Consider the following 13899-nt stretch of genomic DNA (forward strand, 5'->3'; position numbering starts at 1 on the left):
CCGGCCGCTGTGGCCGAGTGGTTCTAGGCGCTTCAGTCCGAAACCGCGCTGCTGCTGCGGTCACAGGTTCGAATCCTGCCTCGGGCATGGATGTGTGTGATGTCCTTAGGTTAGTTAGGTTTAAGTACTTCTAAGTCTAGGGGACTGATGACCTCAGATGTTAAGTCCCATAGTGCTGAGAGCCATCTTAACCATTTTTTGTAATGCCTGAAATGTGGTATTCTAGACACACTTTTGGCACTGGGGATGTCGGAATACTGAATTCCTGAACGATTTCTGAAATGGAACGTCCCATGCGTCTAGCTCCAACTACCATTCCGCGTTCGAAGTCTGTTAATTCCCGTCGTGCGGCCAAAATCACGTCGGAAACCTTTTCACGTGAATTAGCTCAGTACAAACAACACTCCGCCAATGCACTGCATTTTTATACCTTGTGTACGCGATACTACCGCCATCAATATACGTGCATAGCGCTATCATATGACTTTTGTTATCTCAGTGTATACGTCAATGGCTACGAGAATTAAACATTTAACAATGATTCCACTTCCCCTGATATCAGAGCACAAACACACACACACACACACACACACACACACACACACACACACACACACACACACTGATCAAAAGTATCTGAACACCTATTAGTGGTCATTAATGTGGTGTGTGTCCGCCCTCGCCTTCATGACGAGCTTTAACTCTGCTGGCGACGCATTCAGTGAGGTGTCTTAATGTCTGTGGAGGAATGCCAGCCCGTTCTTCAAATGGTTCAAATGGCTCTGAGCACTATGGGACTTAACTTCTGTGGTCATCAGTCCCCTAGAACTTAGAACTACTTAAACCTAACTAACCTAAGGACACCACACACATCCATGCCCGAGGCAGGATTCGAACCTGCGACCGTAGCAGTCGCGCGGTTCCGGACTGAGCGCCTTAACCGCGAGACCACCGCGGCCGGCAACCGTTCTTCCTCAAGAGCCGAAACCAGAGAAGACAGTGGTGTTGGACGCTGGGGTCTGGAGTGAAGTCAACGTTTTAACTCATCACACACGAGTTCTGTTGGGTTCAGGTTGGGACTATGGGCATGCCAGTCCATTTCAGGAATAATATTCTCCATAAACAATTGCCTCACAGGCGCTGTTTATGGCCGGGTGCATTGCCATGCTGATATAGTCTTCGACTCCGCACTTTGCCTCTACAGTACGCAGTACAGAACGGTCTAAAGACTGTTCTTACCAGGCTTTATTTAAGTTATCATGGTTGTAGAGTCCGCCCCCGGTAGCTGAGTGGTCAGCGCGACAGACTGTCAGTCCGAAGGGCCCTGGTTCGATTCCCGGCTGGTTCGGAGATTTTCTCCGCTCAGGGACTGGGTGTTGTGTTGTCCTAGTCATCATCATTTCATTCCCATCGACGCGGAAGTCGCCGAAGTGGCGTCAAATCGGAAGACTTGCACCAGGCGAACGGTCTACCCGACGGGAGGCCCTCGTCACACGACGTTATTATGGTCGTAGAGGATCACATGTGACTGACTGTTCATCTTTTCGAGCCTCATCTAAGACGTGTGGCCTAAAAATGTTTTACGCCTTCCGTAGTCGGTTTTCTAATGAAATTTTAATACATACTGTTTAATTTAGTCGATATCTCAACAGCTGAGTAAAAGAAGAACGAATAATTGTATTGTTACAGAATAGCGTTACAACAGATCATAGATTTTAATGACCAAGATGATACATAATCTTTACCTAAATCTTTACTCCCAAATGAGAAAGCAATCGGATCTGTGTTTTATGTCAAAAGGTAGATCATTACAATGTCATTTCTCTGCTAGCAGCCGTAACAGTTTCTCTGTAAACAGTTCTCTGATGTTTTCAATATAGGCTATTTTCTCCATAGAAGGTTACATCTATTCCCTTAGACTACAAAATAATAACATGCTGGTGAATCGCAGAAGTTTGGTTTCATAATATTTTTATTCATATTTATTTAGCTAATTACATTTTTATCATTTACTCAGTCCATAGTTCTCATTTGCTACGTAGGCACTTTCAGTTATCACTAAGTTGCCTCCGTACTATTTATGATTTTATGTATCTGATATTATGTTAAAATAAGGCACGACCATGTGTTCTAATGAAAGACGGGCTACATCCTCCGCGATTCAATACAATTCAAGTGAGGTTAGGTAAGTTTTCTTATCTGACATATATATATCATCCAGTTTTTGGAGTTCTGAAGTTGTCAGCAATAAAACACAAGGAGTGGAAGGTATTACACGTCTCTTTGCATTCGCACCATGGTGTTCGGCAGGCTATGGTCTCACGAGGTAGGATCGTCTTCCTCCCACATTGTATTATACGTTTCAACTTACATCATAATCCCGTCCTAGAGTGTGAGCATTTGCACTAGTTACAACCCTAGGCGTGCGATGTGTGAGTCAACGCATGTTACGTACTACATTATAAACTGAACCAGAAAGTTGAACGAAAACGAATGGTATGATTTTGAACGTCATAATTTCTCCCGGAAGTTTCTGTGGGTGTGTATCACGTGCAGTGCTTGCAGTGTGTGCAGTGACTAGCGAATAGATAGCTCAGCACATGGTAACTGGAAAAAACGCGTGGTATTTAGCACAGAAAGCGTAACTGGTGAAGTTATATTAGTCTCAGGATGTACAGTTTCACGGTACAGTCTTTAATAGCCATAATTTGTAGTCACTGAGATATTGTACTGTAATTCCATTATGTTCTTATATAATCTTTACATACTGTGTTTATTCATCTCATTAATTACCAACAACAGACAGCAAAAGGCCATTCCGACTTATAGCTTGAGGTAAAGGATAAAGTTGTAATTATATATTCTCTTTAAATCTTCTGTGGTCTTCGCAGTTGAAGCTGAGTGAAGGGAGGTTCACTTTACAAGTCAGAACAATTTTGCTCCCGCATTTTTAAAACCTCAACCAGTCGTCGTCTCTAATGACTTCACTGTCGCTGGGACTTAATCGCTAAAAGCAGTTAAGACTCATCAAGTTAGATGACACAAGAAATTACAGTGATTTCCATAACTAGAACGGATAGCATGAACATCAATAGCTGTGAAACCCCTTAAACAATGAACACCGGGGTTGAGAAAACTACCAGTATAGTGTTACAATACATAAGCAAATTCCTACCAGCCGCGCGGGGTACCTGCACGGCCTCAGGCGCCTTGCCACGGTTCGCGCAGCTCCCTCCATCGGAGGTTCGAGTCCTCCCTCGGGCATGGGTCTGTATGTTGTCCTTAGCGTAAGTTCACTAAGGTTAGATTAAATAGTGTGTAAGCCTAAGGACTGATGACCTCAGCAGTTTGGTCACACAGGAACTTACCATAAAATTTCTTAGCAACGGTGGTTAATTTCACTCGTATCATAGCAGATGCTCGCGTATTTGTCTGCAACACGGTAGTTAGTTCTGTCAGAGTCAAGCAAGATAGATGGGATGGCGAATTTGACACTTTGTTATTGACGTATCAGCAGCGATGAATCGCCTTCGGCGGGTTGGAAGCAGGTCAATCTCAGACGGTGGTGGCTTGGCCAGGCGATTAAGCGATCGTATTCCCGTTGTTCATAGACTACAGTGGCAACTTCTTACCTAAGGTTCGGCATCCAGTGTGTAAAGTGCCTCGCGGCACTCCAGTGGCCATTGTCTGCTGTTGCACAGATGAAGGAATATCACCATAACTCCATTCCAACTACGATCTGTCCCTACTGTAGTCATAGGAAGTGTGGTACTATTCAGATAGGTAGGCTGAAAGCATCTTGATGATCTTATGCATGCAAGGAAACAGACGAATTACCACTCATGATAGGAGGAAGTATTTGCAGTGAAAATGCCACCATAGCAACTAGATTCCAAACTAGTGGGCGATAGTCATGTCTACAATGAGTCTCGAGTTAACTTGCAAAGTGGCAGCATGTGTGTTTTCATGTGGCGAAAATTTTAAACTGATTTCCACTCATCCAGCGCCTGCGAAACGAATAGTTGCAGGATGTTTCATATAAGGCGTTTTTCTCAATAACTTAATATATGATTTTTTGTGGATATATAAAGAATCATGTGTATAAAATTTTGTTTATTTCTTGCCGGTTTCGGCCACAATGGTCATCTTCAGATGCTACAAAAATTAAGAAAGCTTAAACACTGAAGCGCCAAAGAAACTGGTACAGGCATGCATATTCAAGTACAGAGATATGTAAACAGATAGAATACGGCGCTGCGGTCGGGAAGGCCTAAATAAGACAAAAAGTATCTGGCGTTGTTGTTAGATCGGTTACTGCTGCTACAATAGCAGATTATCAAGATTTAATTGAGTTTGAACTTGGTGTTATAGTCGGTGCACGAGCCATGGGACACGGCATCTCCGAGGTAGCGATGAAATGGGGATTTTCCAGTACAACCATTTCACGAGTGTGCCGTGAATATCAGGAATCCAGTAAAACATCAGATCTCTGGCATCGCTGCGGCCGGAAAAAGATCCTCTAAGAACGGGACCAACGATGACTAAGGGAATCGTTCAACGTAACAGAAGTGCAACCATTCCGCAAATTGCTGCATATTTCAATGCCGGACCATCAACAAGTGTCAGCGTGCGAACCATTCAACGAAACATCATCGATATGGGCTTTCGGAGCCGAAGGTCCACTCGTGTACCCTTGATGACTGCACGACACAAAGCTTTACGCCTCACCGGGGCCCGTCGACACCGGCATTGGGCTGTTGATGACTGGAAACATGCTGCCTGGTCGGACGAGTCTCGTTTCATATTGCATCGAGCGGATGGACGTGTACAGGTCTGGAGATAACCTCATGAGTCCATGGACCCTGCATGTCAGAAAGGGACTGTTTAAGCTGGTGGAGGCTCTGTAATGGTGTGGGGATTGTGCTGTTGGAGTGATATGGGACCTCTGTTACGTCTAGATACAGCTCTTAACAGGTGACACGTATGTAAGCATTTTGTCTGATCACCTGCATCTATTCATGTCCACTGTGCATTCCGACGGACTTGGGTAATTCCAGTAGGACAATGCGAAATCCCACACGTCAAGAATTGCCACAGAGAGGCTCCAGGAACACTCTTCTGAGTTTAATGCGTTTAAACACTTCCAATGGCCACCAAATTCTTCAGACGTCAACATTATTGAGCATAACTGGGATGTCTTGTAACGTGCTGTTAAGGAGAGGTCTCCACCCCCTCGTACTCTTATGGATTTATGGACAGCCCTGCAGGATTAATGGTGTCAGTTCCCTCCGGCACTACTTCAGACATTAGTCGAGTCCATGCCACGTCGTGTTGCGGCACTGCTGCGTGCTCGCGGAGGTCCTACATGATATTAGGCAGGTGTTTCTTTGGCTCTTCAGTGTATTATAACCTTAAAGAAATTAACAATTTTACTAGGTCTGCTTGTGAACTAATCTTGCTTGATCAATGGAACTCGTAACTAACTAACTAACCAACAAACCTAACTAAACAAAGTGCAATTCAAATACATGTAGCTCATACCTAAAGCGAAATTCGGCGAACACACGTTCATACGTTTTCAAACTGAATGTAAAACCAAAAATCAAGGAATTGTGAACTGTAGGTACAACTGAGTGTAATTTTCTTTCCTTTCTCTTTGCTTTGGATACACACGTTCTGTATAAGACAATCCTTACAACAGGAAACCATAAAATATGACAAATACTCCAATAATAATTCAGTTATACGTGAGATACAAAAATTGAGTGCAGTTGGCAATATCAGTAAAACCATATTTTTGGAACAAAGTAAGGTATTCACAATAGAAGGAACAAAGCTTATAGCTATGCAGTTCTAGCTGCTGGATGTTTAAGCCACTGCCCATAAGATTACAAAGACGATACGGTCTGGACGACAAGGGCGGTATTTTGCTGTAGCTCGCTGGCACTCTTCTTCCGGCTGCGAGGTGCGTTTACATTTGCTGGGCAGATGCTAGCAATAAGATATTTGACTGTTCTCTAGAAATTGTCTTAAATGAATAATTATGTCTTTTATGATCCTAACATGCTTCTTCTTTCTTGAATTTCAGTATTCTTTTATAAAAGCGGAAATGAAATTTAGATAATGTGAACGCCCGCTGAAACGCTCCATTCGAATCATGTGGTGTCCGTGACATCACTGGTTAGCTCGCTGCTGTCATAGCACTAATTCACAGTGATGTCTCGTTCTGGAATTTACGTTCCGGAAAACGGATTAAAAATGGTGTGTGATACCACACTGTACAAATATATCTACAAAAACTCCTGAAAAGTTGTTTTTGAGTGTTCCAGAAATGAGAAGGTGCGTAAAATGTGGTTGCACTGTACCGGCAAATTGGCACCACGTCGACGAAGGTCACTCACATACTTAAAAATGAGTTGACCTGTGAAGTTAACATTAACTTATCTCCGATATATGCTTTTCCACTGTTAGAACGAAGGATAGCTTCATTCAACGAAATTAAACACCTAGTTCATATTGTCGTTTTACCTAACTACACCTCAGTTAATCGGTAGCTCAGTTGTTAGAGCGGTAAACCGTCAAATTTTATAAGACGATGTCCATAGATCGCTGTTTAGAATCTAACCCAAAAGAACATTTTTATAAAACGACTTCGCTGTCGCCTCACATGAAAATCGAATCACAATTACAAAACTTCATCACACGTCACTTTCAAAAAAAGATATTTTCTACTTATGGGACCACACACTTTTTACTTTATTAGAAACAATGATTTTATCTTCGTACTGTCTAGGTAGGATCCTTATTGTTTAAACTTTCGCATTTTATCATCTTACATAAAGATGAAATAAGTCTGCTTCAGATGCTAACGCAGTTTACACTCACAAACATCACAGCCCTTACGTTTCCGTAACCTGCTTATTGTACGCACTTTATATCTCCGTGCAACCTCATCGTCCTACACTACATTATACTGTGGACGTATGGTAATATCTTCGCCACTAGCAATGCTTTCCAAAGTAGTGAACTGTTTGTTCGCAAAGTAAATGCATTTGTCCTCTGTTGTTGGTTTCTCAGATTAAGATTAATGTGAAGCTATATGTGATACATCCCGCAATCGAAACAACTGCTGCAATGACTTCTTGCTAATGCTAGTTTCGTATTTCGTGAAAAACTTTTTGAAATATGTGACTCTTCCAGGATTCGAACACACGACCTCTTTCACTGCAGTCAAATGCTCTAGCCGTTGCTCCACGGAATGCCCTGTAGCTGCATCGTCTCTTCTGAATGTGCTCTACACAGGAAGTCAGCACTAAGTTTTACCAAGAATAATTTTGCTGTGCTTTTGGTTTTAGCTCATCACTGATAGTCGACTATCTAGTTGCAATATACGACCCCATTTGCAAAACTTTATAATTCCTTAGTTTTGAGCGAGTTTAATGATGTTGCAGGGAGCAGGGAAAAGAACGTCCGTCGTTGCACATATCACCGCTCTAGAAGAGTGGAGAGTAAACGCAGCAACTTTCGCCAGGCTTCCACAATCGGCGTTCCCCAGATTCCTTTCTATTGTTACTTAAAAGCGGTAATAGCGTTCTCCATCACTATATAGCTAAACTTTTCACAGTCAAAGTACGTAAAAACCTCGTAAATTTGGCTAACGATCCTGTAACACAAGTATACCTCCGTCTTCCTCCTGGCCTGTGACGTCGCCAGAGCATCAACCAATAACAGACCGTTTTAGATCACGTGACCAGACCTTGATATTTAATGATTTTTAAGCTTTAATTACATAAAAATAACAGATATTTTGTAAGAATATTGAGCGTAAATGCTATTTAAATGTTATAATCAATTAGAATAACAACAGTCCGAACCATATTTTTAACAAAGGAAAATAGCCTATTGACGGCGCGGCCCAGACAGCACAGTGCAGCACTCGGTCGCAGGGAGGCCCCGTCATCATTTGGAGCATGTATGTACGACCCAACGACTGCCTAAACTGAACAGAGGATCATAAATATAAAAATATGCATCTGTTACAAACTTATTCTGTTCTATTGATGATTTCGTCTGGATCCCTCCTGTTAGTAATATAAATCTTCTAAAATGTCTAATCGTTCACTTTTTTCAACTTTATATCAAATTTGTAGTTGCTCGTCAGTGCTACCAATATTATGTCCCTTTTAATGCATACGCTAGCCTAGTGCTTTCTTATTACCGGCATAGATGCGCTCTTTAAATCTCACGTCAAAGGACCAGTCAATATAACTTTTTAGGTCGAATAAACGGTTACCGGATCTTAAGCATCCGTACTGGGTAAGCTTAAAAAGATATAGCGTTCTTCGCAGCCACTACATGACATTTCACAGAACCCCGATTTCCCATATTTATTCTTCTTACGTGTCGAGTTATGATTGACTCTGGCAAAAGTCGTCAGGCGTATTTTCTATGGTGCTTCGGCAAATATTTGAAATTTAATTTTCTGCACTGAGTAGCTGGAGTCACCCCAGACGCATTGAGCCCATCACGCATTTCATGTGACACCCACTGCCGACAGAAAGAGTCCGTTGATTTCCCGTTGCAAACAAAATGGTTTTTAAAGCGGTATTTTTCGTGCCCATTCGATAGAGCGATCCCAGATTCGTCTAATGGGACATTTGTTTTATCGATGTGTATGAACTGGGCCAGTAGAACACAATGGATAACAGTACTCCAGCAGCGGTAGCACCGCCCTGGCCCGTGCTGACTGCTACCGCCAAGCATGCAGCGCTACTGAATCGCTGCTGCTTTGCTGTTAATTCTTCGTGTTTTACTTAGGAAAATTTGTGGTAAGATCTTATGGGACCAAACTGCTGAAGTCATCGGTCCCTAAGCTTACACACCACTTAATGTAACTTAAACTAACTTACGCTAAGGACGACACACACACACACACCCATGCCCAAGGGAGGACTCGAACCTCCGACGGGGGGAGCCGCGCGGACCGTGACAAGATGCCTAAGACCGAGCGGCTACACAGCGCGGCGTCGTGTTTTATTGCTCTTGTTAATACACATCGGTAAAACAAACATCTGACTAGACGCTCTATGGAATGGGCACGTAAATTGCGATTTAAAAATAATTTTGTTTGTAATGGGAAACAAACTGACGCTTTCTAGTGACACTGGGGGTCACATGATAGACGTGACGAGCAGTAATTGTCTGCGCTGACTGCAGATACACAATGCAAAAACGAGATTGTAAATATCTACCGAAACGGCAGAGTAAATGAGCCTGACGATGCTTAGGAGGTGTATTAGAGGTATATTATCGAATATCCTGAACACAATGACAACGATTACATTCAAAAGACAGAAAACTTCTTTATGAAGAATAATATTGCAGGGGTTAAAAAGGACCGACAAAGAGATTCCAGGAAGAACTGAACAAGAAGACAGATAATTTGAATTTTCTCTTTTCACATAGAGATAGAAAGTACCTAAAGTTTATGAACACACCTACACATCTCCTGAGGGCACAAATTAAATTGCATAAAGAGATGAAATCAACCACTTCGATAGTTAATAAAACAGACTGTCCTAGATATAAAATTAATAGGGAGCTCACCGAAATATTGAAAGCAAACTTTTTATAAAAAAGTCTACGATATTAATAACAGTGCGACCATCGACCAAGAAATAAAAGATATCGAGATATCGTGTTACGTTTGCGTGAAGAGATATCGAGAGCTTGTGAACAAATATTAGAATTAAAGAAGCCTTAGATATTATAAAATTAAACCTTCTGTGCAACAAACGCTGGGACAAGTTAAAATTATAGAACTGATAGATATGCCACAGACTGTTGCGTTATGTAATTATTTTCTGTTTAACAATAAATGGTCGGCCGGAGTCTCTGTGCGGTTCTAGGCGCTACAGTCTGGAGCCGAGCGACCGCTACGGTCGCAGGTTCGAATCCTGCCTCGGGCATGGATGTGTGTGATGTCCTTAGGTTAGTTAGGTTGAAGTAGTTCTAAGTTCTAGGGGACTGACGACCTCAGATGTTAAGTCCCACAGTGCTCAGGGCCATTTGAACGACGTTCTGAAATATATAGACAAAACACAAAATAGAATTGAGCACATATTTTGCATAAATGGTGTTAAAACTGCCTTCAGGAAATGAGATAGTTTATAAACAATGGTGCATCATCACTTGCCACATATGAATAATAAATATGGGAAATCAGGGATGTGTAAAATATCTTTCAGTGGTTGAGAAGAAAGCTATATCGTCCGGACAGGATAGGCTCGCAGATGCATGAAGAGGGACATAATATTGATAATGCTGACGAGCAACTATAAATTTTACATGAAGCTGAAGAAAGTAAACGGTTGGACATTTTGAAAGAAGGTGAGATTCGTATTACGAAATACAGTGAACCAGAAAAACTCCTCAATGAGTAGAACAAGTTTGCAACAGATGCATATTTTAATGTTTATGACGATCAGTTCAGTTTAGGGAGTCGCTGAGTCCTACATACATGCTCCAATTGATGATGGGGTCTCTAAGCGACTGACTGCAGTCCGGGACGTGCTGCTCTGAGAATGTAAATGCACCTCGCAGCCGCAAGAAGATTGCCAGCGAGCTACAGCAGGATGCCTCCCTTGCCCACTCCGTATCGTCTCGTCTTACCTTTGTCCACCTCCGTAGCCGGCAAGGTAACTCAGAGTTTTCAGTCAGGGGGCTGGTTGCCCCTGTAATAAAAATAACTGAGTGATTGTATCATAGGTGAACTAGAATGGGTGTCATGAGACGTCCGCTCCGAGCAAATACAAAAAAGGGGGTCAGTGGGTTCAAGTCTCGTCTGGGTCGGGGATTTTCTCCGCTCAGGGACGTGGAATTCTGATGTCTTAATTATCATTTCATCCTCATTGACCCCCAGGTCGCCCATGTGGCGTCAACCAAAACGACTTGTACTAGCCGACTGGTCTACCCGACGGGAGTCTTTAGCCACAGGACATTTCATTTCATTTCTAAGCTTTGGTCAGTGGTGTAGACATCTAGCGCTCAGAAGTGCAGCGCCGTCAGCGAGCGGAAATTTTTACTATAAGGACTGCTTTTTTGTTAATTTTATTGCAATGTTATTCTATTGATTTAAGGACCTGCACTCTATTTTTATCTTTTACTAGTAACTGATTGTAATATTGTTGTTATATTTGTCATATTTTATGCTTTTCAAAAGTAGAGATTGTCTTATAGAGGACTTGCGCATCTACCGTAAGCCTAGGGAAAGAAAAGTACACTCATTTCTACTTATATAATTCCTTGATTTTTGGTTTTACGTTTAGTTTGATAGTTCATGAACATGTATTCACCAAAAGCCACATTTACCTATGATCCACATTATTTCATTAGCACTTTACTTGACTCACATGTGGACCTAGTAAAAATATTGCTAATTACTTTAAGATTTTAATATAAACATTTTTTAATTTTCTGTCGCATCTGATGATAATTATGGCCGAAACAGATCATAAATATCTCAACGAAAGTGATTGTGTCAAGAAATAAACAAAAGTGTATAATAAGTCAGTCACCGGCACCTTAAACGAAATGTTTTTTTTTCCCAAAATCATATAAATGTCACCGAATGTACAACCCCTAGGCGACTTCAAAAAAACGCATCGACAAAGTTTGTTGCTCGTTGACACCAGCAACTTTACATCTCGCCCACAGTTCGTTTAGAAGGCGCGTTGAGTTGTGCATCCAGAAAAATTGTCACTCGTCTGAAAAACTCACTTAAATAATACTCCACTACCAGATTAGCTACCAACACAGCCAATTATGTAGGCATCCAGCATGATGCATCCATCCCTAACTAAAAATTATAGAATTTTGACTGAAATAATGTGTACACCCTTAGTTTAAATACATTAGCTACACGATAGAAAAGAATAATTGTCTATTTAAAAAGTTATAGCTCGTTGTGTCACTCTCTGGACGATAATTAAATAAATTGTGTTCGTAAATTCACTGGAAGGGTAACGTTTCTTACGTTTACCTGTATAAAGAAATATTTCTTAAAGAGAAACACCTTATCTAAAACACACTATTTAAATGAGACAATGTTTAATTGTAAGGTGGTGTATGTTAAATTTGGCGGAAAAACTTCCATGTCTTTCCAAATTTAATCGGAACTGAGCAGGTCTATAGAGTTGACACGCTTGATGCTTATGTATGTCTCTGTGATGACACAATAGATGAGGACTTCATCCTACGAAACGACAACCCTCTCCTGTGTAAGGTACAAATATCTTAATCAGTAAACAATTCAGTGCATGGAGTGACATGTGCAATCTCCCGAGAGAATCCCGTAAACTATATTTCGGATTCTGTTCGTAGCCCCTTGCCGTCCTAAGAGCTATTTTTTTCCGAGTAGAACTGTATTCACTTACCAAGGAACTCATCCTTAGATACTGTTGTTAACAGTATCACGCAAATCCACAAATCTCTGTATGCACTGGATTGTTACTCAAAAGAGTCATACAGCTTACGTTACTTTCGCTGAACTAAACTAACACACCCATTTTGCAAGTTCCAATATAATTTGAGTTGTGGGATTAATTCTTACTGTGGTGTACCTTATCCACATCGCACCATTTGCTGTGTGCCTTGACTAACTTTCATCAAATTAGAATTTTTAATTTAGTGTTATTTTTGCGCTTTTTCTTAGATTTGTAGAAGTGGTTTGTTCCGCAACTCAAAATGTTTTAGTTTCTGTACCAGATACCAATACTTCTGTTCCAGGCGTACGTAGACTTGGTCAGGGCATGGGGCTGGAAGTCGTTCACAATTATCTACGAGAACAATGAAGGATTGGTGCGCCTGCAGGAGCTGCTAAAGGCCCACGGACCTTCCGAGTTCCCAATAGCCGTGCGTCAGCTAGGCGAAGGCACAGATTATCGGTAAGCTGCTACTTCCCTTTCATTAACCCTTTCTGCGTTCGTCAATGTCTCACGTGTCTCAAGCGTCGTGAAAACTACTTCATTGTAAGAGCTAAGTCTTCATTATTTATATCTACGTGGGGACTTCAAATAGTAAGTTACATATTATTATTGCAGACCAAGTAATTTTTATTGAGTGCTGCACTACACGTCAAAGTGACACTGACAGATGATGCTATTTTTTTAACAGAGTCACCAGGTTTCTGCAAACAATGGTCGGAACGTTCTACCAGTCGTTCTGTTCCTAGACGACAGAAATCCGCTCCATGTTCCATTCGAGAACCGTTGTGTGAACGTCCTCATCGTTGGAAAATTTATTTCCCTCGGGTGTTCTTTCAGCTTGCCGAAAAGAAGAAATAGCATGGTTCAAAATCTGGAAGATGCTTCGAAATCTCCCATCGAACACGTTGAAGCAAAGCTTGTGTTGTGCGCGACATGTGGGGTGTTAAATTGTCATATGCAGGAGAACAACGCCTTTGCTTAATTTTCCACACCTCTTGTTGCTTACGCTTTGCCCACAAGAATCATACTGTCCCGCGTACTTCAGCTTTGGAGTACGTTTTCAGTTGCAGCGTCATTTCACTCGCACCCTAAGATGCACCTATTATCCGTACCGCAGCAGAACTCTGTCTGCAGGAAACTTGAAGAGGTACTGTCTTTTGATAATGCGAAAATGCGGCACTCTTGATGCGCAATGGTCTTAGCGTGGAACGATATGTGTGACTTACTTTCTGACGTTGCCTACGTACAAGCAAAGAGAGAGCTACAAAAGTTACCACTGAGAAACGCAGCCATTTTTGTGCATAGTATGTCTTGTGACGACTGGTATTCACACCATCGCAGCCTTTTCGAGAAGTAATCGGTAAGCTACACTGGTGTCCAAAATTAAAGCAACAACTCGCGATTTTCCCGTCCT

General features: G+C 41.8%; 1 protein-coding gene across 2 annotated transcripts in view; it reads left to right on the forward strand.

Moving 5' to 3' along the window:
- Positions 1 to 13899, forward strand: part of LOC124721774 (glutamate receptor ionotropic, kainate 2) — a 203662-nt gene that overhangs the window by 32505 nt on the left and 157258 nt on the right. For both annotated transcript variants that reach the window (XM_047246884.1, XM_047246885.1), the window contains exon 5: positions 12787 to 12944. In XM_047246884.1, coding sequence (XP_047102840.1) covers positions 12787 to 12944 — 158 coding nt within the window. The remainder of the gene's footprint in view (positions 1 to 12786; positions 12945 to 13899) is intronic.

The sequence above is a fragment of the Schistocerca piceifrons genome, chromosome X, assembly GCF_021461385.2.
Source record: "Schistocerca piceifrons isolate TAMUIC-IGC-003096 chromosome X, iqSchPice1.1, whole genome shotgun sequence".
Classification (NCBI taxonomy): Eukaryota; Metazoa; Arthropoda; class Insecta; order Orthoptera; family Acrididae; genus Schistocerca; species Schistocerca piceifrons.